The sequence below is a fragment of the Amphiura filiformis genome, chromosome 11 (assembly GCF_039555335.1).
Source record: "Amphiura filiformis chromosome 11, Afil_fr2py, whole genome shotgun sequence".
Taxonomy (NCBI): Eukaryota; Metazoa; Echinodermata; class Ophiuroidea; order Amphilepidida; family Amphiuridae; genus Amphiura; species Amphiura filiformis.
The window spans coordinates 29,369,843-29,395,479 of NC_092638.1; the positions used below are offsets into that span (position 1 = coordinate 29,369,843).

A 25,637-nucleotide genomic window follows, 5' to 3' on the forward strand; every position below is an offset into this window, starting at 1 on the left:
CCTACGATACCGTCATTTTTGTACGTCACATGCTATATCATTTTTCTCCTTGATGTGGCAGTGACTTATACATATTTCATTAGACGCAGCTTCACATGTTCAAGTATCTAGCGGATGCTCACCGCTGGCGTACATACGCACAGCCGTGCTTATTTGCATGTTTGACACCGCAATACCATGATGAATACCGCATACATGCACACAAGAAACAGCTCAGTAAACAGAAACAGTTGATGTCAGCGCCACATCAAACTAAGAAATAATGTATACACATGTGTAAAAAATAATCACATTAAACCTTAAAACTTAACTTTTGTGTGTGGTACTGGTATATATTAATTGTCATTTAGACATTTTTACTGCAACTTGCAAGCATGGCGAGGCCTAGCTGAAAGTGACAATGTTTTAGTCAAGATTTTTAGATGAAGACCCCATATATATATGATGAGATATCATAGGCCAGGCCTAGCCCCGGGGCCTAGCCCCTAGGCAGCTCTAGGCCTAGTCCAGCTCTCGGTAGTGCATGTCATGATGTATGTAATAGCATGTAGTAGGTCATGGCATCAATGATGATCGATGTACAGAGTAACATTCACTAACAAATGACAATTTTGCCCGCAATTTTGTTGGCATCACAGTTTAAATTCAAGCCTTCAAATATGACTATCTGAAGGCTTTGATGTCCTACCTTAATTTGAAGCAAAAGTTTACTTCAAAATCATATTAAATCCTTCAAGTTTGGACTAAAAATACACCAACATCTTCGGGAAAAATTGCACTACTAGCAGCAGCATGGTGCACAGTCAACCTCAATTGTGCAGACAGCTCAATGTGAGTGCACACATGGAATAAAGAATAGAGCACGTAGTGCGATGGAATTGCAACTCCAAGCGTCGATGTGAGGTCAGCGATCGTCACGCTTGCAACATGTGGACGTAGATGGCAGCAGCATTTTTCTTTAATTAGCATATTCGTGACGTCATGTTAACGTAAGTCTCCACAGCACTACGCATATTTTTTTAGGTAGCTTTTAGTACTATCGTGGTGGCAGCAGCATTTTTCTTCACTTTTCTAAAATGGCGGCGCCCAGGGTTTAATGACAAATTCTTCAATTTATCAATATTTTATGAAAATTTACCAAACAAACGGATACAGTAATGACAGTTAATATTTAAAGTACATGTATAAATGGTCACAGTTATAAAAGAAAGAATATAAGAAACATAAACAAATAAATTGTAGCAATATTCAATATTAATGGCAGCGGCCGTGACTTATCAATGGCGCTGGCGGGTAATACACGGGGGAAGCCGACGGTGTCTCCACCTTTTTGCATTGCGCTGGTATACGAGTTGCAACGGCCTGGTGCACATCTTTGGCCAATGTACAGTGACATGCATGTGTGTAGAGTTCATGAGTAATGTTGCCTGTTGGATAAGGATAACATTATCACTTGATTTAGAGATTTGATTTGTTACTTTTATGAGAAAGAAAAGTACCACCAGGTTTTAAATATAAATTATGGACGTTCTTCATTTAATTACTAGTAGGCCTACTTATCATTGATTAATTTCTTAATTTTTATTTTTGTAATGTTTACTTTGTTAATTTTTTACCTCATTTATTTATTAATTAATAATTTTATTTGGTTCATTATTTTTTTTATTTGTCTATTTTTTTTTTGTAAACATGAAATTTTAATTATTCATTAATATTTTGATTAATTTTATTTATTATTTGCACATGTATTTATTTATTTATTTATTATTGTTATGATTGTTATATTTACTTAGTTATTGGTTTACATGTTATTCATTTTGATCAATTTTATTTTATTTAATTATTGGTAATTGATTACAGGTACCAGCTACTATTATAAATATATTATTTACTGAATTTTTTGTTACGTGTAATTTATTTATTTATTTGAATATTTTGATTAATTTATTCAATATTAATTTTTTTATTAATTGATTTCTATTTCATTTACAGTACTTTTTACATGAAACCATTTATTTCATGTATGGTAGGCCTATTGCATGTATTTCTTATATAGTTTTCATTTACTGCATGTTTACTAATAGGGGAGTCATAAAGACAAGTCATATGGTAAATGAACAGGGTGTTGTTTTGAGAATGTTTAGCTGAATCTTGGTCTACTAAGGGAGCAACCCAAAAGTTTGATGAAGTCCTATAAACGAAAGCCAACGAAAGTCCTTTCGTTAGGGCGGGAGGGGGGTCAAAAAGTCCAATTACGTTTGTAAACAAATTAGTTAAAACATAATCAAGCAAAGTGGGTATTTTTTTTAAAGATTTCACATATAATTTTAAAATTTTTGTATTTTCTGAAGTACAATATTGACATACAGTGGTTGCTTCAAAATGATTTCAAATCAATATAGAGTGCAGTACTCGTAACCTGCAATTTTTTTTTTTAAACAGCCGCAATTTGATTCTTCATGCCAAAAAAAGTACGAAGAAAAATATTTTAAAATAAGATTATTAACATTGATGTTATTTATATCCTGTCGCACCCCCCCGATCCATCAGAGCGACGGCCCTGCATCCTATGAATACAGTTTGGCATTTTGGATATTTGACATGCACTTACATTAGAGGGGTGGGTGAGGGATTAGCCTTCTAACGAAATGACTTTCATCAAACATTAGGGTTGTTCCCTAATAATATCATTCCTGTTTTGCGTCACCTTCATTTTTTGCAAACACAGCTATGCCATGCAGAGAATAATGCAACAGAGCATATATGAAAAAAAGATATTAAACATATTGTTAAAGAATGAAAGAGATAAAAATGTTGAAGAAGAAAGGTGAAATGAAGAGAGTCAAAGAAAAGGTGTCGGACTTGGGGAATGAGACGGGATATTGAAGATCAGCTCAATTTTCCTGGACCATAATATTGTAATTTATAATTTCTTCATTGCGTTTATTTTTCAGCATGGATCCAGAAGACACCATTGAAATTGCAGAGTTAGAGGAGAGGAAGATGAAAAACGAATATGTTGAAGGTATCGCTGCCGTCGCTACACCCACCAAGACTAAGAGGTATGTCAGTATGTTCACATTGTCATTACGGTATATGGTAAGATGATTTATCATTTATCTGGCCATATGCATGGAAGGCGTAATGTGCAATAATTCAAATTTTTTCGCAGATAAACCAAGTTTTTCGCCGATAAACCAAGTTTTTCAATCGAAAACTTGGTTTTTCAATCGAAAATCCAAGTCTTTCGAATTTGTATCGGTAAACCAATTTTTCCGATTTGAAAAAGCAAGATTTTCGCCTATAAACCAAGATATTCAATTGAAAAACTTGGTTTATAAAATTCGAAAAAACTTGGTTTTTCAAATTTGAAAAAGCTTGATTTTTTAAACTGATTCGAAAATGTTGGATTTTCGATTGAAAATAACTTAATTGGTTTTTCGATTGAAAATAACTTTGTTTATCACTATAACTTTGTTTTTCAAATGGATTTGAAACACTTGGATTTTCAATCGAAAAAACAAGTTTTTCAATCGAATACTTGGGTTAAGCCTTCCATGCTAGTCACCTTAAATCTTACTAACCACAGTGACAGGGGGAGGTGATGAATGTAATATCACCGGGCCAATTGTACACTATTTGGGGGTAAATTTTCTTTAGGAGTTTTAGTGTGGTTGAAATTAGTGTTACAAATCAACCTATCCATATTTGGAGGTTCACCCCCCCCCCCCCCACCCCAACCAGGGACTGTCTTTTGGAATTTGCAGGAGAACATTAAAATAGCTCTTGAGCCGTTTAGAAGAGCTGTTTAGAGCATTTGCAATAGAATGTAAGGAGAGAATAGTCAACTGAGGAGAGCTAGCTAAAAATCATTCTTCTATATCAGATTTAAGGAGAGCAACAATAGAGAGTGATTGCTCTCGCTCTCCTCAAAAGGCAGTCCCTGCCCAACCACCACCACCACATTATACCACACTGGGTAGGCCTGCATGGGCAATACGCATGCCAACTAGGAGCCACTTTTGATAAGTGCCTGAATCCTACTCCCTTTCACCCATCGATCTGAAATGGGCTGCTTAGACATACTCCTTCCAAAAGTGGTCTGGTGCATGGCCATTCACAGTGAATCGATGTTTTGTCGCAGGTACCGTACATGTTTGAGTGAAAATTTAAAAGTTCCAGATTTTATAAATTGTTATAAATGGTTGGGATACAAAATAATGCAAATATACCATGTTTATATGCCCTTGTTAAAATTAACTATGTTCGTGGGTAAGTTAGGAATGTTTCATAATTGAAACATCATCCCTGGGTCCGAAATAACTTCACCGTAAGCTACTGAACAGCTTTATGAATAATTGGCATGAGGAATATGAGGTTACTATTCCATCCATTCCCTGGATAAAGTCATGAAGAGTTCACTCCTGAATATAGTTTTTATGAATTTTGTCATGGGGGGAGTGAGGTTACTTTAGTACATGTAGCCTGCAGATTCTGTGAAAAAGTTTTGTCTTTAAAAAAAATGGGGGTCAAAAAAGTTTAGCGGTTCATCGAGGGGTGCATGGTCAAAAAGTTTTGAGTGAAAAAAAATTGAGGAAATCCAGCCCCCCATCAAAGTATTCATGAACACTCCCTAAAAAGTATAAAAGTACACAGCATATTTCAGTAAGATATTTTCTCAACACCAAAACAAGTAAGGTATTCATAACATTTCATGTATTTCATGCTCAAACTTGCAAAACACAAAGTTGTAATTGTAAATTATATGAATAATACATTTTTGCCCTGGGCATTTTGCATATATGTGTATAACTCCCTCTAGTGAACAAAATTAAACAATAAATAGTAATGAAATTAATGTGTGTGCTTCTTTCAGTTCTATCACCCCAACTAAACGCAAACGGAGTGTGTCACCTGCCAAGTATGCAGCTCAGGAGGATAAACCAACTATGACACCACTAGAGGAAGAGTTGTTGAAGATTCAACGAGAATCATCACTGGCAGCATTGAGGATGAAACAGGAGAGACATGCAGTAAAGATGGAAATTCTGGATATCAAAAGACAGACAGCCATCCTGGAATTTGAGCAGACAAAATTAGGCAATTTTCAAATCACTAGCCTTTCCGGCAACCTTTAAGCTTATGACATAATAAATAAAGTAAATTTTAATTACTATAGGTGTTTAGTATACTTTGGTATGGGGATTGGGGATCGAGGTATTGATGGATTTCAAGCAGCCTACAGGGTGATTTAAAAGGGCATTTCGTGATCCACAGCCTCATCCCCCCACTTTTCTCAAAAAAAGTTGCGATTTTTATATCACTGTATACTCTGGCTACATAATGTTTATGTGCAAAATATTTCTTGCAGATTAATTCGTTTAGCAAAGATATCACGAAATTTGAATTTCGTTCTGGTGCACCAGAACGAAATTACAACGTATTGTCTATGGAGCAGTGTAATACACATAATCATGCATAACTCGCAAACGCAAAATCGGAATCAACTGAAATTTTGGGAATATGCTTTTTTCGTGGATATGTACTGAAAATGTCATAAAAAGAGGATGCTAGGATCACGAAATACTCCTTTAAAATGAACTGTACCCAACTTAACCCATTTTTTATATTCACAGATATTGTACATATCAAAAAACTATCATAGAAAGCAGTGATAAGTGTTCTGTATTAGAATTTTTGATATTTTGATAATAAGTGGTTTTAGTCAGAAGATATCGCATTTTCAATTAATCATCCCACTTTTAGACCAACACTAAGTTTATTCATGTTCTCTACCGCATAACACAATTGGTGTGTTTTATAAAAATGTACTTTTCTTCAAAACCATTTGAGGGAAAGACATGATTTTTTCACCAATAATAGGAAACATAATGCCCTGTTACAGCTTACAAACACTTAATGTCGGTAAGTATTTAATTTTAATTTTTGAATTTGGGTACAGTTCATTTTAAATCACCCTGTATCTGTGTTGCAGAAGGTTTTGGATCCCTCCAGTTCATTTTGGACTGCTTCATAATTTTATACTCAAAACTCAATAGACCTACTCCCCACCAGTCCTACACTGTGCATGGTAAAATCTGATGTATTAGCTCTGAACCCCTCTGAACATGACTCGGAAACAAAATTGATCGCAATTTTGGTGGAAAAATAACTGTACGATATGATACATCTTTTGACATCTTAGCAGAATACTTAGCAGTTTGTTTTGTCTTAAACATTATGTTTAATCCTCCTATAACAAGTTTACTAGACAAAAAAAACCCAACAAAATTATGTTATGATTTTTGGTTTTAATCCTCAGTCTTTATCATCCTCATACCAAGGTGTTTTGAAAACTCATGTAGCATGATGTAAAAGTAATTCAAGTAGTCAAAGATACATGTGAATACCGTATGAATTTGAATTATTCAAATTAATGAAACGTATAAACACAAACTTTGCTCACTCATTTTTGTGTCACCTGAAGAATGAAATGGTTGTGTTCAAGGTGACATCATAATAGTGATGTCAAAGGTCAATTGAGCTCATTTTGTAAAATAGGCTTAAATTCAATACAATCCACTCCCAAAATTTGAAGCTATAGTTGCGTTTGAATTTTGATGAAGGGGCTATCGTGCATCAACTTAAAATGTAATGGATAATAAACTGGTATCTCGATTGTGAAAACAATAATATTTACTTGTGGTTTGAGAACATGAAAACAGACACTTGTGCACAACCAGAGAAGATCCGATTTAATCAGTTGAGCTGTTTCAATGAGTGTTATCTTGGTTTAATAGCTTTTAATGGGGTTAAGTCCTGCAAAGGTCGAGATGAATTCTACTGTAGACATGACTGCATCATGTAATACATGGGTGCTGGAATGATAGCAATTTTCTTTGTGCTACCTCATAAATGATGAGGATGTACAAACAAGGCGCAAGATAAATAGCAACATGCATTAATATATGGTATGTCATACAATGATTCAATGATACACACCGTAACACACGCACCCGGCACACGCACGTGATGTGTTGATCCAGCACTCGATCGGAGATACCCGAGTTTATTATTAAATTTGAGATCTTACTATAATTAAAGCATTTCAGGTTTAGTCTTTCAAATGGTCATTCAAATGGTGCAAAAAGTAGAAATTCAGAAAATATTTTAAGGCGTTGCTGTGGAGCAAGTCATACATTAGGTTTTGGCTTTATTAAATAACAAATTGTGGGTGTATGTACATTTGGTCAATTCAGACAAAATGATGTATCAAAAATTTAAGAAAAATAGCTGGCTTTTTTTCGGTTTCTTTTTCTGTTATGTTTTGAGTTTTATCTCATATTAAAGGGGATTGTGAATGGGTATAGTTAGGTTTATGTAATGTATAAATGTCATAGGCGTAGATCCCGTGGTGATGGGGGATTTACCCCCCCCCCCCCAAATATTTTGTCAGGGGGTGGTCCATACAATCACCCTCCCCAATGTTGACACCTGAATATGGGTTTATGACCAAATTAACCCCATATTTGCTCATTTCAGCCCCAAAAGTGGAAATTTTCGGGCACCTCGTGCGCATTTATTCCACTTTTGCACCGTATTTCATCAGTTAAGCTTCAAAATAGTATAATTTTTCGCGCGCTTTGCCCACATTTGTACCATAGACTTCCCAGCAAACACAAAACGTTTTGGACATCATTCGCAAAAGGTTATAAAAGGTTGTCAGAAAACGTTTAAATGTCGGGTTATATAAAGGGTATATTAAGGGTATAAAACGTTTTCGTAACCTTAAAAAACATTTTTTGATAATCTACTGCTCAGCAAACAAAAATGTTTTACAGAAAACGTTTAAATGTCGGGTTATATAAAGGGTATAAAAACGTTTAAATAACATTCCAAAAACATTCTTGAAAACTTGATACAAAACATCCAAAACAGAATGTTATTTTGCGGTTGAAAAAATATTTTGCGAAAAATGTTTGCCCAAAATATTTTCAATAACGTTTTAAAAACGTTTTCATGACCAAATATAACCCGACATTTAAATGTTATTAAAAGGTTTTGAAAAAACATTTTAAGAACATTTCTGTGTTTGCTGGGTTCAAATATTTTAACATAATGTTATTTAAGTATTGACACAATATTTGGCAAAAATGTTTGCAAAAATATTTTACAATAACATTTTTGAAAACATTTAAAAATATTGTTGTAGTGTGTTTTCATACAAAACGTTTTAAAACGTTATCATGACCTTTATATAACCCGACATTTTAATGTTATTAAAACGTTTTACCTAAACCAAAAGCCAAAATATTACTTATTTAAAACGTTTTTAAAACGTTTTTGTGTTTACTGGGTCATTCTGTCGCCATAGGTGCTGGATTCACTATACTTTAATATTTTATTTCCACCCCCCCCATGTCAAAAAGAAATCTACGCCACTGATAAATGTGTTTATTATGATTGTTTTAAAAGAAAGTTTTGAAATGACATAGTGGACTGCTTGCTTTCTATCATCACTTTTAACACAAACTAGGTTAAATCCTGAACGGTAATTTGGCACATAAGTCTTTTTATGGTACATAAAATTTGTAAGATTTGTAACACAAGTTCAATGAAGTTAAAAGGAACAAAAAAAGGAAAATCAAACAAGTTTGACAAAATGAACTAATGTTTTATTATAAGTACTTTTTGAATATTGACAATTGACCACATCGTTCATGACATACAAGAATTATACAAAACTCCCTCATTTTCAAACCTTTACACATATTCAAATATCAATCGTTGATCTGTATTCGGAGTGTTAATCACTGCGCATCATTAGCGCATGATGTGTCTACTGTCATTGACAAATAATTGACTCTGTGGCATGGGCTGAAAATGAGGTAGTTTCTGAAATTCTTTTATTTCAAAAATGGAGGTGAGCGATCAATTGCCAAAATTCAAAAAGTATGTCATACATGTAGCTGCATATATATTTTTCAACCACATCAGCTATTTAGTTATGTTTGGTTTATGTGTTAAAATACCCCAAAAATTCAGTTTCCGACGATACAGTTCTTCCAGGAGCTTCCAGGGACACCATGTAGTGGTGCTCGGTGACTGGCGCACACTCCACGTTCATTGTTCTTTTGGGTGCACGCATTTTACAACATTTTTAACGACAATTTTGTTATAGAAATATCAAAAATCACAGGAATTTTCAGTTGTGTATGAAATAGGTTAATAAATACGTATCGAGAAATTGTACATAATAATGCACTTGAAATGTTGGTGCATCTAATATCTAATGCACTCCCCCCTTCGGGCTCATGCATAATAGCCGTATCGACATCTCAGTATGTGTACATTATTTTGTACAATTTCACTCCCAACAATAACCTATGTTAACCTATAAATATCTTTGATATTTAACAGTCCTCAAAGTAATTAAACTTTATAAATCTAATGATATGAACTTAAAGTGCATGTATGTTGGAGCAAAAGCCATCATCGTTGAAAATGATTTTGACCTTTCATATTGAAGATAAATATTTTTTTCCCAAAAGACCTCAAATGTTTAGGTCTTTTTGGGACAAAATTCTATATCTTCAATACAAAGGGTCAAAATTTTCAAATGATGTATGGCTTTTCCTCCACCTAAATACACTTGAAGTACATGATCATTAGATTTTTAAAATTAAACAACTTTGAGGACAGCTAAATATCAAATGATTTTGACCTTTCATATTGAAGATAAATATTTGTTTCCAAAAGACCTCAAATGTTTAAGTCTTTTTGGGACAAATTTCTATATCTTGTATGGCTTTTCTTCCCACCTAAATACACTTGAAGTACATGATCATTAGATTTTTAAAATTTAACTACTTTGAGGACAGCTAAATATCAAAAATATTAATTTTTGATAATTTGGCATAGAATTTGTATTATATCACAAATTTCAAGTAATCAAAACTATTTGATATCTGAAGGGCATTCCTCAAATTCAGAATGCAGTTTGATTTGTCTGATGTGCTCTCACATCCCACAAAAATAATGTGCAAATGTTGCTATCAAACCCCTTTTAAAGATGTGAGTTTTTAATAATAATATGTATATATATGAATAACTTTTTTGTGTTTCAATCAAAAGTTATTAACTTTAATCATTCAATATACCAACACAGATGAACTTTGATGAATATATAGCAAGAGAATGTGTTTAATTGATAAATACAGTTTTTGGATTGTTCGGCACAAAGAGTGTCCAATTAATTACAAAACACAATTTATTGAATGCATAATAGTTTATCAAATACAAGTTGTTTTAACTGATCAGTACATGTACGTGTTACAGTTTGTGTGATTATTTAGATTGTTTTGTCTGACAACTATCAAGATAACAATTATCATATTCTGTTCCATAAATAGAAAATATCCTAGATACGGTACTTTGTTTGCCCTACAAAACATTATTTTATAAGGTTTGTTTTGGCCAAATTGATTCCCTTTTAGTAGTGCAATGATCTTTATGTAATTGCACTCAGTGAAATTATTCCTCTGGATATAGCCCTACTTAAGACTTTAAAAGTTACCCCTATCCTCTCCCCATTACAAAGTTTGAAAAACCTTTATTGAACTCATTTCCCCTAATCATATCACCTATTTGACCTGCAGAACACTGATGAGAACAGGTTGTTTTTTTGTCGCCTATACAACTGGTTAAAATAACTCCAAAAATTCAGCAACTATAAAGGTTCATTAAGTTCAATGCTCTATTAACCTAAATGAATGTCTCAAAATAATATGGTCATTCTTTACCTTCTATAGTTCAAACCTCTTCACATGGAAGATAACACATTTCTATAACACTCAATTGCCAAAGTGTTCACGGATGAGCTGCTGTCTCTTCAGGTTACCTGTTTGCCGCAAGTTGCGAAGTGGCCTTACATTTCCTGGGATCTGCTCTGGCAATTTTGTTGGAATTGCAGGATCTCGTCGTACCAACAGAAAGTTAAACAATGTAGCACATGCTATGATGACAGCAAAGACAGTATCTAGCTTGATCCGCATATGATTCAAGCAGGGAAATCGCCTTTTCAACATGCCATTTAACCTCTCGATGACATTCCTGCCTCTGATTTGGGCTTTATTGTATCTCTCATCTGCTGCATTTGCTGGAGCTAGAAGAGGGGTCATCAGGTATCGCAAACATGGGTATCCGCTATCTCCAAGAAGATGTCCTTCGATTTGTCCTCTTTCTAATTCTGCCTTCAATGATGACTCGTTGAAAATTCGGGAGTCGTGAGCGCTCCCAGGCCAACGAGCTACGATGTTGAGAATTCTACCCTCCATATCACATACAATCTGTGTGTTAATACTGTATCTCCTTTTCCTATTCATGAAGTACAAAGCATTAGGGCCTCCTGGACTTTGAATCGGAACATGAGTACAGTCTATGGCACCAAGTACCCCAGGGAAGTTGCAGTAGTTGAAGAAATCCAACTGACGCTGCTGCAGATCTTGCTGGTCGCTAATGAATTGGATGAATTGCCCTCGTCGTCGTGCAATAAGTGGTGATACATCACAAACTACCCTGCTTACTGTGCCCTGATCGATACCATAGAGGTCACCAACTACACTTTGGAATGATCCTGCAATATTAAGAGTTAAAAATGCATTTGTAATAAGTCCATGCACTGGAGATAAAATGAACTGGAGATAAAAGAAAAAGTTCACAATTTTACTAATGTCTTGAAAAAAGCCAAAAACATGCATTTTCAGCATGTTTTCTGACATTTGAGTCAAAGATTACAGCCTTTGAACAGGTCTAAGCATTCAAAATCTTGAGTATATGCCAAAATTTTGCTCTACTTTTCACTTTTTTATATTAAAGAATGAAACATGTCTTTTCCAAAAATTGGAATGCCCTGAAATTAGTCTTAATACACGTCGCGTCTTTGGGCTTGATTGTCAATGCATAAAAAAACACCATAAAAATGCATGTTTTTGGCCCTAATATTTCAAAAAATTGGCCAAATATTAAAATTTGACTTTTATTGTTAGTTAGGACTAACAAAAGGATTGGAATTTAGCTATGTTTCAATTAGGCAAAATAGGATAACATTTTTCATGTTTTTAATCCAAAAAAATTGTGCTGTTTTTTTTCTAGAATAGGGAATACTAATAGGTTATAAAAATAACTTTGATATATTAAATGGAATAAAGGAAAGAATTAGTTTACATATACCTAGGCTATGCCTACATTAACATATGCAAATTTAGTGATATTAAAATGACAACTACCAAACAGACTGCGTGTGTGGGCATTCCCATGCAAGCCTGATGAAAATAAGCGGGCACGGGAAGCAAATTGCCCTCGTAAAGCCATCAATTGCACCTGGTTCTTTTAACATTCACATGAACCAGCAGCAATTTATTTTAGAAAATTGCTCCTGCATGGTTCCAGTTTTTGCACTTGATGCAGTATAAATGCAGAAAAGGATTTATTATGCGAAATGGCTTGTGTTTCTTCAAATATTGCTCCTGGTGCTTGTAAAATCCCAGTGAACCAGGAGCAATGTTCAAAAACAAATTGTTTGAGCTCCTGGTCCAAGTCTGCTTATTTCCAGGCTTGTTCCCATAGGGGTGGTGGTGGTGGGGGGGGTGAGGTGAAGCAGTTTCCCAGGATTTGGAAAATAGTTAAATTAATGGGTCTAACTCTCTAAATTCCGAATATTGAAGAGTTAATCTATTTGATTGCGATGAGGGACAATCTAAATTAGAGTAGGCTATACCTTTTTTCATTCCTGTTTTGCTTCTATTTAGGCCTACCCCTTTCTTAATATTAATTATTATTAGCCTACTTCTTTGTCCACCTGATTTTAAATTAAGTTCATTTCCTCCTCTCCTTCCATAATCGCCTCTGACATTTTTTTCCATTGGACCTTTTTTGACCAAAACGGCATAAAAACTTCTATGAGACTTTTGGGTCAAAATGAGGACTTTTTGACCTTTGGCAAGAGGAGGGGTCCCCATCCCCGGTTACGGGCCTGCCTGTGGACTGCTGCCATTTTGTTACTATTAGCTTCTTTTTCCCCACATATTTTAAAAAAGATATACTATTTAGAATATTTAGAATATGTAACGCTTTTGAGAATAGCTGAGCTGAGAAATTAACCTTTCAAAATGGGTAAAGTTCATTTTGGACCACCCTGTACAGCGACTAGAACTTATGAACAAGTATCAACGAGTTAAAAAGGAAAAGGGATCAAGTAAATTAAAATAAAAAAGGAAAATAGGAATGGAAACATCAGCCATGAAAACAGGTCAAGGGAAATAGAAAAAAATTAAAGCAGTACGGTATTATTTTGGAAACTTTTTTTGCATTTATGATAGCACTCTAATTAATTAAAATAAAATAAATATAAAATTGGCCTCTATTTTAGAGACATTTTCAGAGAGTTACTTTATTTTCTAAATGTTTTATTATGGACTGGCAACCTTATCACTCATGAACTTTCACCAGTACAGTTCATGCACAGGCAGGCACAGTTCAGTACATGCATGATTCACTACCCATGCATGATTCTGCATGTTACAGTAAAGTCAGTATGTACTCTCCTCACTCACACTGCTCTGTCAATGTATCACAAAATGATTGGATTTATATAAAAGATTGGACTATTATCTGCCAGTGTTGGAAGTATTTGACAGTAAGTTGACCTGCACTGGTCCACACTTCTAGTTCTACTTTTACACAATCATTTATTCAGGTTTCAAGCTTACTCAAAAGTCAAATCATTCATGGGTAGGCTTATTGAGCTTGTCATGCCTAGGTCTAGATTCTAGTCATAGCCTAGCTAGGTAGATTTTACTGCACAGCCTACCATTTGGCTACGGGACCCAATCATTTTTAAATGCAGATATAAAATATATTATTAAAGTTGAGCTTATTTAGGCCTCCAAATGCATGGCAGGATCACTAATAAATAGATAAGCTTACTAATTTATGATGTGCATTCCTACCCTGGAAATGGCTGTACTGTAGCCTGGGCCTGGCTAGGCAGGCAAGTTGGAGGCCACATAGTGTGAACATTTATTAAAACATCCTGATCAAGAAGAAAGAAAACTATAAAAATGCTTACCTGTTGCATAATACCGTAAAGCAGTTAATACTTGCAAGTATGGTGGTAGGGCATGCCCCCTTTCTGTGTCCCTCTGTAGATCTGGCGCCATCATATCTATAAGCTCAATGGCTGTGTGTTTATACATTCTATATCTCGTCCTGAATTGTTTCTCAGAAAGTTCCTCAAAGGGGTTTGATCGATCACGGTACACTCTTTGAGGCCTATTTTGCCGCTCACGTAACTGCCTGAGTAGCTCAGCAGTGGCAGCCAAGGCAGCAGCCATATTGAAATTAAACCCAGTCTAAAAGTTAAACCTACCCTGAGCTATGGTCTAACTTTAGACCTGGTCTAAGCCTGTTTAGACCAAGTCTAGAGTTAAACCTCTTTTGTGCATAGGTTTAACTTTAGACCGGGTCTAAATATGCTACTTAGACTAGGTCTAAAGTTAAACCTGCTTTGTGCATACCGCCCTTAGAATTTTTAGTAACAGAACAGAAAATCACATCAGCCATAATGACCTTCGTATGACCTTTGACCTCAAGGCTAATGCATGTGTCAAGTGACGTCATCTTGCTGTGTAATTCGTGTAAGGAGTAGCAGTTTTAGTAAAAATAATAGGAAATAACATTTTCGGCCATAATGACCTTTCCATGACCTTTGACCTTGAGTTGGTCATGTGACATTTGTGCCACCAGCTATTGGTCCTGATGACCAAGTAACATTGTTGTACTATATATATATTTGCGACAGCATCAGCATTTTAGAGTATTTGGTCATATACCGGAAGTATCCCCTTAATGACCTTTGACCCCGATTCTGGACATTAACTTTTAGACACTGGGTATAGCTGATGCATGTACCAAAGTGCCATCATCGTGCTGTGTAATTTGTGGAAGGAGTAGCATTTTTAGTGAAATCACGTTTTTGGCCATTGACCGGAAGTGGATGACCTTTGACCTGAAGTTGATCATGTTTCATTTGTCCCCCCACCCAATGGTCCTAATGACCAACTTTGGTCAACATGGCTCAAAGCATATGGCTACGGTGGCTCATTATAAGATTGACAGAAAGAAAGAAAGAAAGAAAGAAAGAAACAAACAAAGAACTTGACAGAAACAGACCTTAGCAATTTTGCAAATTGCTAAGGAAATATTTGTTTGCATGTGGTTGAGAGTGGGGTAAGTGGTCCATTGTGTATGTGCTCCACCTTTTCATATCATTGCCTTAATTAAGTAGAGGGCAGTATACTATGGCTGCTCTGGCTCTTTAACAGTAAACCAGGGTATTAAATGTAATGTAATAGTGAAAATATATTCGTTAAATATACAAATAATTATGTAAAACATATACTGATATATAAAGATTATTATCCTATATTAAAAATGAAGATGGCGCAAGGTAACCTGTTTTTGATTTTATGAAAGAAGGTGAAAGACCATAAAACCCTGCATCCTTCTTAGCTATATAATTATAACAATCTTCTCCATCTGACTTATTAGCTCAGTTGGTAGAGCATCGGTCCCGTGATCCAAAGGTCCCAGGTTCAAATCCTGGATAGTCAGTGAAATTTTTTCACTGGCTGTCATTTATGTATGTGTTGACTTGTGTTAAAAACCTTTCATTTGGAAATTCTCACAATAAGAAAAAATTAAAAAGATTCTATATTGATAATTCATTCGGAGGAATCAGTTCCATTTGGGAGGGGAGTATGTATTGCCCCAATATAATAACAAATCCTGGGTTACTTGCTACAATTTGGCCGGTCTTTGAACCAGGTACTGGCACTGAGATGAGTTGGAAAATATGTGACACTCAAGAATTTATTGCACTTGTCCAGAATGTGATCGTCCAACATGTGATACTTTTTGTGCTGACATAAGCATTTTGGTCGTCTTCCAAACCACCCCCGCTACCACCACCAAATGATCTAGTTGATGACCAATATGACGGTGCAGAAAATGAAATACCTCGTAATAATAAGGATTATCATGTATATGACCATATATATATTGCAAAGAACTGTGCACTCTGGAGATGAGAGTAGGAGTGTTGCTGGCTCATCACATTACTGATGAAGTCTTCCGTATGAAGATGAAACGTCTAAAAACGTGAGTAATCAAGTGGATTTGTAAAGCACAATTTACCAATAAAGGATTATCAAAGTATAGGAGCTGATAGAGATATACATAACTACCAAGGACTGCACGTAGAAATTTCTAATTACGTAAATCAAACAACAATACAACGATAACTTTCGAAAAACTTGACACAATGCTCGACCTTCATTTTGATTTTAGGCAACAATTTTTGTATCAACTTTTATATTTTGACCCAAAATTGTTCCCAGTCTCACTGTATGACCCCCTTTTTTGGTAAGATTTTCCCCAGTCTCACGGAAAGACCCACTTTTTGGGGGTCTTCTCACTGAAAGATTCCCCTTTTTCAAACTGCTGTCCGCACATCCCCGTCACTTCCAAAGTCGAATGCCTCTTCCTCCGGGGCCTGATCTAATTCAAGAGAATGCATGCGTAACATGAATTCAACACAAAAGAATCGCTATTTGGCTTTCTGTCAAACTCAATATATTATGTACATATATATTTTTTCAGGAAAAATGAAACGGAACCAGAACTAGAAGCAGCAGATACAGCGGAAGATTCAGAACAATATGACGATACAGAAATTGAAATACCTCAATGCAATGTGAAGAATGAAACCACAGGAGGTGACGGAGATGATATTCCATACTACACGGAGATGAACTGATATTTTGCGTGATTTTTACATAATGTATACTACAGACCGTGAAATAATTAAGGTACCAATACCTGTATCCTCTAGCTCTAATTTAAGACCTGATTTGTTGAAATCGGTTGAGAATTAAAGAAACGGTGATCTAAAGCCCAAGGAAGGAATGAAATACAAAGTTGCATTTTAAAAGTTTTCTTGTTCCAGAACACTCAGAACGCTACTGACTATGTCTATTGTTATGCATAGTCGTGCTAAGAGTCGACCGTTGTCATGTTGATATCAACACAATTCAGAATAGTTTGCTCTGAAATTACTTTTCTCGGTCAAATAAAAAAACCTTTTTCAATAATGTCAGATAAAAAAAAGTGTTAAAATTAGGCATGAAATTGTGTCTTTTACGGTAAGATTTATGATTTTTACAGACCTGAACTTCGTCAATGAGCTTCTTTTAGATTAACTTTTTAGCGTTTCAAACTAATATAGTTCGCTAAAGAAATATTTTCCCAACTCTATAAGACACATCGTACGGGTCTATATATTTATTGTTTTGTCAGAATATCCGTTTTGATTTCACCATTTTTCACTTGCAACTGCCGAAATGTCCAACTCAGTACTTCATTTCTAATACAACCAGCAGAAATAATCGATAGTTCTATTGCTGCATGCAAAATCATCCATCCCATAGGTATATTCACGTGTTGATTTTGACAAAATTGGCAGTCGGAAGTGAAAAATAGTGCAATCAAAACCGAAATTCTGACAAAACTATGATATATAGAAAGTTGGAAAATGTCTTTCATAAGCGAATTATATTACTTCAAAAAGCTAAAAATTTCACACCTAAGTTTAACACCAGGACATAAAAATATAGTATCAAGCATTGTGGTTTTCTTCTGATATTTACTGAAAGAATAAAATTATTGCTTTATTTGGCAGAAAAAATTATTTTAAATTGAAAAGGCGTAGCTCACAATTTCGCTCATTTCAATACCTGCAGTACCTAATTAAAAGACTGAGTGAGCCTTGTATAACAATAGCCAGAGAGTGACTAGCATTCTGAGTGAGGACGCTTTGTGTAAAAATCAATAAAGCATGCAATGGAACAAACGGCAACGTTTGCATCTTCCTTGGAATTTTGGATCACTGTGTCTTTATTTCTTGACCGACTTCAACGAATGAGGTCTTAACTCCGAGATCAAACATGCAGCTATTTGCTGATGGGTCTGATTATGACATTCTGTCTTTGTTTAGGATATACAAGGATGAGAATAAGTAGTACCTTAATTATTTTGGGATATGTATTTGTTATACTATTGAAATCAGAATCTGAAGTTTCTTCAAGAAAGCTAGCTTGGGTATTAGTGTGTTTTTTATTTCATTTATACTTTGGGGAGCACGGTGGTCTAGCGGAACGGGCACTGACTCATAATCGAAAGGTTGCGGGTTCGAGCCCCGGCGACGCCATCGTGTTGTGCCCTTGAGTAAGGCACTTCATCTCGATTACTCCTCTCCACCCAGGTGTTTAAATGGGTACCGGCATTCTTAAATGCTGGGAAGGTAACAGACTCGCTGTAGAGGAGGTGTAGCGATCCCCCTATAGCAACATTATATGGAGGAGTCTGGCCCAATCGCCAATGAAAGAGAGACGGGCACTCCGATCACTGTTTATACAGGATCGACTCCTTTACCTTTACCTTATACTTGAGTCTGTTGCTCTGACTGTTAAAACCAAGTTTCAAATTTGTGCCACCATTTCCCAGTCCTTATTATTCCTTTAAGGGGGTACTACACCCCTGTGCGTATTTTTGTATTTTTCTCAAAAATTATAGCGCATTGGTGTCAAGTAAGATATGTATATTATAGGGGCAAGGACTACAACTACTGCACTGGAAATTTTATTTCAGCACAGACAACATTTGTGGAGTTACAGTCAAAAATGAGGGAACCCAGTATTTGATCAATAAATCAATAACTACTTGCCTTGAGTTGCTGAATTTTCAATGCAGTAGTTGTAGTCATTGCCCCTATAATATACATATATTACTTGTATCAAATGCACTTTCATTTTTGAGAAAAATGCAAAAATATGCACCAAATTGGCCAGGGGTGTAGTACCCCCTTAAGGTTACTACAAGTAAAAAAAACGTACAAAAGACGTATAAACTTGTGTTCTAAAACCAAGTTTTCTCAGCAAATTAAATATCCCAGTGAGAGAAATGTTGGTGCATTGGATATAGCTTTACATTATTTTTCTGTATGTTTGTACATAATTGTTAGAATTTGTTTGAATATCCTTCGTTTACGGTACATCATATTGTTTTCTTCAAATGTGTGCCCCCTAAAAACCACGCCGAGAGATTACTTTCTCCTTTTCTGTATTGTGCTATACCGATAAAATTTTAGAAGCCAGTTTTGAGAATATTTTGGAGAATCTTGCATGACAAAAGAATGTTTTGTCATATTATCGATATCTTGATTGTGGAACGTCAATTTGGACATCTAACTATCTACATTATTTCTCAACTTTCTACCACTCGCTATCTCTTTTAAGTCACTCAAAATTGTAGCTACTATTGCCCAAAACGAGTCTTTTAGCCATCTGTACCTCCGAATGGCCGACAAGTACAAGGTGTCCCATAAAAAGGTTACATGTAGAAAACGCACCGCATGGAACAAATTCTAGTCTTATCAAGGATGCTAAAAATTCTTGGTTCCACTAATGTAGCAAGACAAAAATGAATGCCAACTCAAATATCACCACATAGCGCCATGTAATAAAATGATTGTGTGTAATAACCATTGTTTGTAGTAGGTGCTGCAAGTGTCATGTTGTAAAATACTGAAAATGACAACGTGTATATTGTTTTTGCAGATGGACCAATGCATTAGGCGGCGGGGGACGGGGGACGGGGGACACGTCCCCACCTAAATGTTTACATTTGGGAACGTTCCCCCTAACCCCACCCCTCCACAAAAATATTTTGCACAAAATTCACCTTCATTTTGGACTAAAATTATCTCAAATTGAACATTTTTCGCACCAGTAAAAACAGAACAACAAAATATGCTCATCCTCCTTTAATTTAAATGCTTCCACCGCCACTGTACAAATGTCATCTTTGCATTTTAACAGAGTGCACGAAAATATGTTTTTTTCATACCATTTACAGCATATAATGGCTACTATATAGTAGCAATGGTCACAATAACTCCAACTGCAATGGCTGCAATAGTTATCGTTGCAGAGCTTGTCGAAGAATTACCTAAGAATAGTAAAACATGTACAATAGTTGTAAAATTACGAAGAATAAAACTTGAAGAAAATAGCAACTTACTAAGTTACTTAGTTAATGATAGACGTAACTTAGCATTGTCGTATTTCACGACACCTATGGATAAAGCTTTAAGTAGGTATATAATAATTTGAAAAGCTAACAATGTGTCCATCAAAATTCATCACAGGCCAAGTTCAATATAATGTTAAATGGCCCAATTTCACGCCTGATTTTAATAATATTGTACAAAACAAAGGTATATGCACGCATTAAGGTTTAATCTCACATTGCTGAGAAAATGAAAATGTAGCTAAAAAACGAATTCTAAAGTGAAAAGGAGTAACCCTAAGTATATCGATTGAATCCAGAACCTTATTAAAATATACAACGCACAAAAAGTATCCGAGCACTTAAAACAAAAGCCATTTCTTAAAGACACTAAAACCAAATTACAAAATAAAGTAGTCGATAGATGGAGAATTTTGTTCTACGCAAATGTGCGTATTATTCTGCTAATTTTATATTATTTAAGCTAGATTGCTCTTATTGATATGAAGCCATGTGGGCAAACCTGGTAGCTATTGTATTTTGTATTCATTTGTATTTTATTGTGTCAAATATAGCTTCAAAACGTTTTTTATACGGCATAAAGTTAATAACAACAGATGGCGCTATCATTGCACTGAAATGATTCAAATGATCATTTTAAGACCATTTGTAGAATGATTAATATGGTCATTTTAATAGGGTGACAGAGTTGATCGATCACAACGGATCCTACTTCGACAGTCACATAAGTGCTTATGTCGTCAATGGTGATCCATCCCAAAAATACAAAGGGCTAATTTCCAGCCTGCTGTTATTGTCAAATTGTATGACAATTTAATAAACGAAATCATGCTCTGTTGTTTTTTAAATAAGGTGAGTAGTATCCTACTTACGTCCTTTTGGCATTTTGAATTCCAATCGATCTGACTTTGGTCCTTCTCCCTTTCTATTAAATACAGCCAATTGTAGTGAGTATTTACTAAAGGGTGTGAGACCTGTCACAATACATGGTGACTTCTCGCAATCATATGTCTTCTCACCATTGGCAGCGATAATGATGAAATAGAAAACCTATAGGAAGAGCAAAGATAATTGATCAGATTGTAATGTTGGCTTCGTTTAAGAAACAAGTTCGATCATCTTGGATGCTGCGATACACACCATGAGCATAGCTGCCGGCATACTAAGTTTTATGAAAATTGGTTGATGAAAATAAAAAAAGGTTTATTTCAAACTCTAATGGTGACCCGCAGGTCAAATTACTAGAATTGACATTAATCATACCATGGTAGGTATTATAGAAGGAGGTTCCACAGAAAAATCCTAATCCACTCAATAGGGTTAAGCCGATTACGCTATTCAACGCGAGTCATCACTTGAATGGATTTAATCAGTGCAGTCCCTCAAACACGGCCTTTGATGTTTATGATCGTTATGCGACAATATCGATCATCTATTTTAAAATTTAATTTAAACAGACCCCCAGGTGACCCGTACCGACCCGTACCGGAAATGGATGGTATTAGTGCCCTTTTGCATCGGTCACATGATCTTCGATTGCGTCATTGTGTTTCCGAGTTCAAGTTGATTTACTAGCGAAAACCTGATCGAATTCCCTCATTTCCTTCCAAAGTTACGGTGAATTTATGTATTTTATCTGATCATGATTAGTAATACTGGCTGGTGTCTGCGGGACTTTTAAACCAGTGGAAATGATTTGGAAATGTTTTCCAAGACTGGCAATGTTGTTTCTATGATCCGCCAAGCTTGGCCATAAGAAATATTGGCGTTATAAAATTACCGGAAGTAAATTGTTTTCCTTTGTTTATGGTCACGGCCACAATGCATTGTGGGTAAAAATGACGTCATTCTGCTTAGAAGTCGCGATAACGGTGGTTCATAACCGGCCAAGCTCAATAGATAAGAAGCTTAGCAAATCGATAGAGCACCATTCATACCTGATTGCTCAGTATCGACTCATAACGATCATTTTCGCTACTTGCACGGTTCCGCCATTATGCACTATGTGCGGGGAGAGCCTCGAACTGGCAGCATACATGAATGGGAATTGAACTAGTCATAACGTTCTGTGTAAGGTTACATAATTCTTCCTTTCATGTATGCTGCCAGTTCGAGGCTCTCCCGCACATAGTGCATAATGGCGGAACCGTGCAAGTAGCGAATAGTACAAAGGGAACTGGGTTCGTGAATTCTCCTTCTATAATACCAGGGATACAAAGGGATAAGCATCCTAGGTTACATAACCAAACCGGAAGATGTAGCCTAGGTCTAGACAATAGGCGGATTAGCGGCCATTTTGTCTTCAACATGATTTTATTTACGTGTCAATATACTTTAGTACACAAATATATAAGTTAACAGGTTTACAATTTTAAAATTATATTTTGAGTATACAATATATTTTGTAGTAAATCAATGAAATGACGGTGATTGTTCAGGTATTATATGCTTGATAGAATTAAACTCTCTGACCAGCTAGTAGAGAGATTGCGGAGAGGCGTTCACTGCAAACGCCATACGGGTTACGGATTTCTGCATTTTGCGGTAGAACGTCATAGTCCCGTTCACATCCAAACTAGCCTCCTACACAGCCAGTTTGTGTCGGTCCTAACGCTCGTCGTTCCTAGTATGTTCGTGATAGACGCATAGAGTCTGAACCAAGACTACGTGTAAACGCAATTGCAATCATGATGGCGCTATGCTGAGACAAATAATCTAAAGGTAATAGGAAGCACCCATTGATTCACCTTGGGTGCATCGAACCAGAGAAGATTATCTTCTTTCATCGAACTACTTTCCTCGGTATTGATATGCAAATACGACTGGCTGTATCTATAATGCTCTAAGCATTCAGTCCAGATTAGCGATATTTGAGTTTTGCGGGCTATTGGAAAATGAGTATAGGCCTATGTTCACACGTGTATGCTATTTGTCTAAATAATCTAAACAGAGTTTGGTGTTGGATGCCTAGGAAGTCTTGGTGTATATTATTCGAATAACAAGAAATAAACTCCATTATTTATAATACCCTGTTTACTTTCTAAAGCAAAATGAAAATAGATAATCTAATATGCCTAGTTCGATTACTACCCAGCAAACAATTATTACAGAAAACGTTAAATGTCGGGTTAAAGGTTATGTGAGGGTCAAGGGCATTAAAATTTTTATTAACATTCAAAAAACCCTTTGTTCTAAACTTGCTGATAAACGCAATAGACACTTAAATATGTTTGCCAAATGATATTTTACTATAGCATTTCGAATTTTGGCTTAAAATGTTGTTGTATTATTTTTTCAGTATAACACGAGTTCTCATGATTTATATAAACATACATCGATATGTTATCAAAATGTTTTAACTAAAACCAAAAACACATGCATTATCATGTTTTAAAAACATTTTGGAGTTTGCTGAATAGTATCCATAAGCAAAACACTTTGACAGCTGTTTAATGCACAACGAAAAAGCAAGGCGAAAATAGCGTTGCACGAACTTCTGTTCCCCGTCCCAAACAGACAATTATACCGCATTTATGCCGTAACACGACACAATCTTGCCTAAAACGCCTCTTCGCAAGCTGATTTTTGGACGGCATTTTCCACACACAAATGAATAGGCAATCTGCCCGTTCGAATTCGCGTCGAAAAAATCGAAATTTGTTCACTTCTTCTTGTCTATACGAGATCAAATTTTAACCCTCAAAATGGATTTTATTACATGTCGGACTCTACTTGTTCTATTAGGATACTTTGATTCGTTTCATAACATGATAAACATAACATTTTTCTGCATTTTATAATGCGTTTTTTGTCATTTTGGAACGTCATTTTTTGCTACCAACCGCAACGTAATCGCCTTACGGTAATTCCACGATTGACCAATTCACAATAGATTTCACCCTCTAGAGGGCATAATAACCGATTTTCGACCAATGTAGCTTGCCGTTCGCGTTCCCGTGTCACGTTTCACGTAAATTTCGCAATCTCTCTAGTATTCTCCTCCGCCGTCATTGTGATTCCATGTCACTCCACGTACCGTGTTGCGAAGGTGGAGGAGACTAAAGCTGTATTGACGAACACGCATGCGTTAAAAATGATGTAGCCTAGGTCGAACAATAGCGTGACGTAGTTTCCGGCATTGTTCCTATGCACTTTCACCCTCCTGATAATACCTACCATGATCATACCAGGGCTACGACACTCAGCTCATTTGCATGGCAACATTACCCGTCTCCTCCGCAGCCAATTTGGTTTCGCTCCATCGAAATCAAGCTGGCCACGGAGGAGACTACCCTCCTTTGTGTTTGTTCATTTGTGCATGGAGAGCCATTATTGGAGTCTATAATGACTTAGGCTACGCTCTCAGCTAGAGTCCGACGCTGCATTGTACAAGAAATACCTTTTCTGTGAAATCGCTATAGAGCCAACCGGGAACACGTATTCGTTTTGAAAATATAGCATTAAAATTAGTATCACCCTTGTGGCCCCCGTGCAGTGGAAAACCTTAATTCTTTGATTAAAAAGAAATGAAAATTAAAAACAACACGGATCTACCTGTGCACCTATAAAATGGGCACAGCAATTTGTCTCAAATATCAGTGAATTTTAAGAAACATACGGGATATGATGAACATTGACCTGACGCCATGATAGCAGGATCTATTAGTCGTTTTATATACAATGTATATACCGTATTGTCATAATACCAATATTTGTCATAATATATAATGAGTAATATTTAGCAACGTAAACGTGCAGTTCATATGCACAAACGAATGCTGATCTTTCTTTCTTTCTTTGAGTTTAATGGCGCCTTCAGCTACTATGGCTATTTGCGCGCGAATGCTGATCTTTATGATATTCAGGTTTTTGTACATCACATATAACATGTCACATAGGAGGTCATACGTGTTGACCTTCATCTATTGTATTTGTTCAACTGTGTATGGAGAGGATTAACGCCATTTAAACTCTATCAGTATTAGGGTGTAGTTCAATGAACTCACCGGATTGCTATTCCATACAGATAATATGCATTAATGGGTCGAGGCGATTGCATTGAAAAACCTAATAAATTATTCATAACAGTTACGTAATCAATCGATAGTGCGGACACTTTTCATTTGCAAACCACCAAAATTCGTGATCTTTTAGCGTTGGAAAAGAAACCACGTGAATAGAGTGCCCTCTCAAGAATAGGTTCTCTGTGATCATACCTAAACAGACACAATGCAATTTGTAGGCAGCGCCAGTATTGCAACATTGAAACCAAACATCTATCTACCAAAAAACGTTTCAAAACGTAAAAAGGGGCCAAAGTTTAAAAAAATCTTTCCTGTGTGGCTTTTCACCCTTTTTTAAACTTGGTCCCATTTAAAGTAATAATAACATGAAGAATGAGTCCTAATTTCAACATGCAACAATGTGCTCTT

At 35.8% G+C, this 25,637-nt stretch overlaps 2 protein-coding genes across 2 annotated transcripts; one reads left to right on the plus strand and one right to left on the minus strand.

The window, feature by feature from the left end:
* Window positions 1-2,758: 2,758 nt before the first annotated feature.
* On the plus strand, window positions 2,759-5,664 carry LOC140163980 (uncharacterized). The gene is made up of 2 exons (XM_072187269.1): window positions 2,759-3,062; window positions 4,877-5,664. The coding sequence occupies exons 1-2, from the start codon at window positions 2,956-2,958 to the stop codon at window positions 5,136-5,138; spliced, it is 369 nt and encodes a 122-aa protein (XP_072043370.1). The 5' UTR covers window positions 2,759-2,955; the 3' UTR covers window positions 5,139-5,664.
* A 5,189-nt stretch (window positions 5,665-10,853) lies between these two features.
* Window positions 10,854-14,393, minus strand: LOC140163618 (putative nuclease HARBI1). Its single transcript, XM_072186932.1, has 2 exons — window positions 14,129-14,393; window positions 10,854-11,635 (listed from the first exon to the last, which is right to left on the minus strand). The coding sequence occupies exons 1-2, from the start codon at window positions 14,391-14,393 to the stop codon at window positions 10,854-10,856; spliced, it is 1,047 nt and encodes a 348-aa protein (XP_072043033.1).
* Window positions 14,394-25,637: the final 11,244 nt, after the last annotated feature.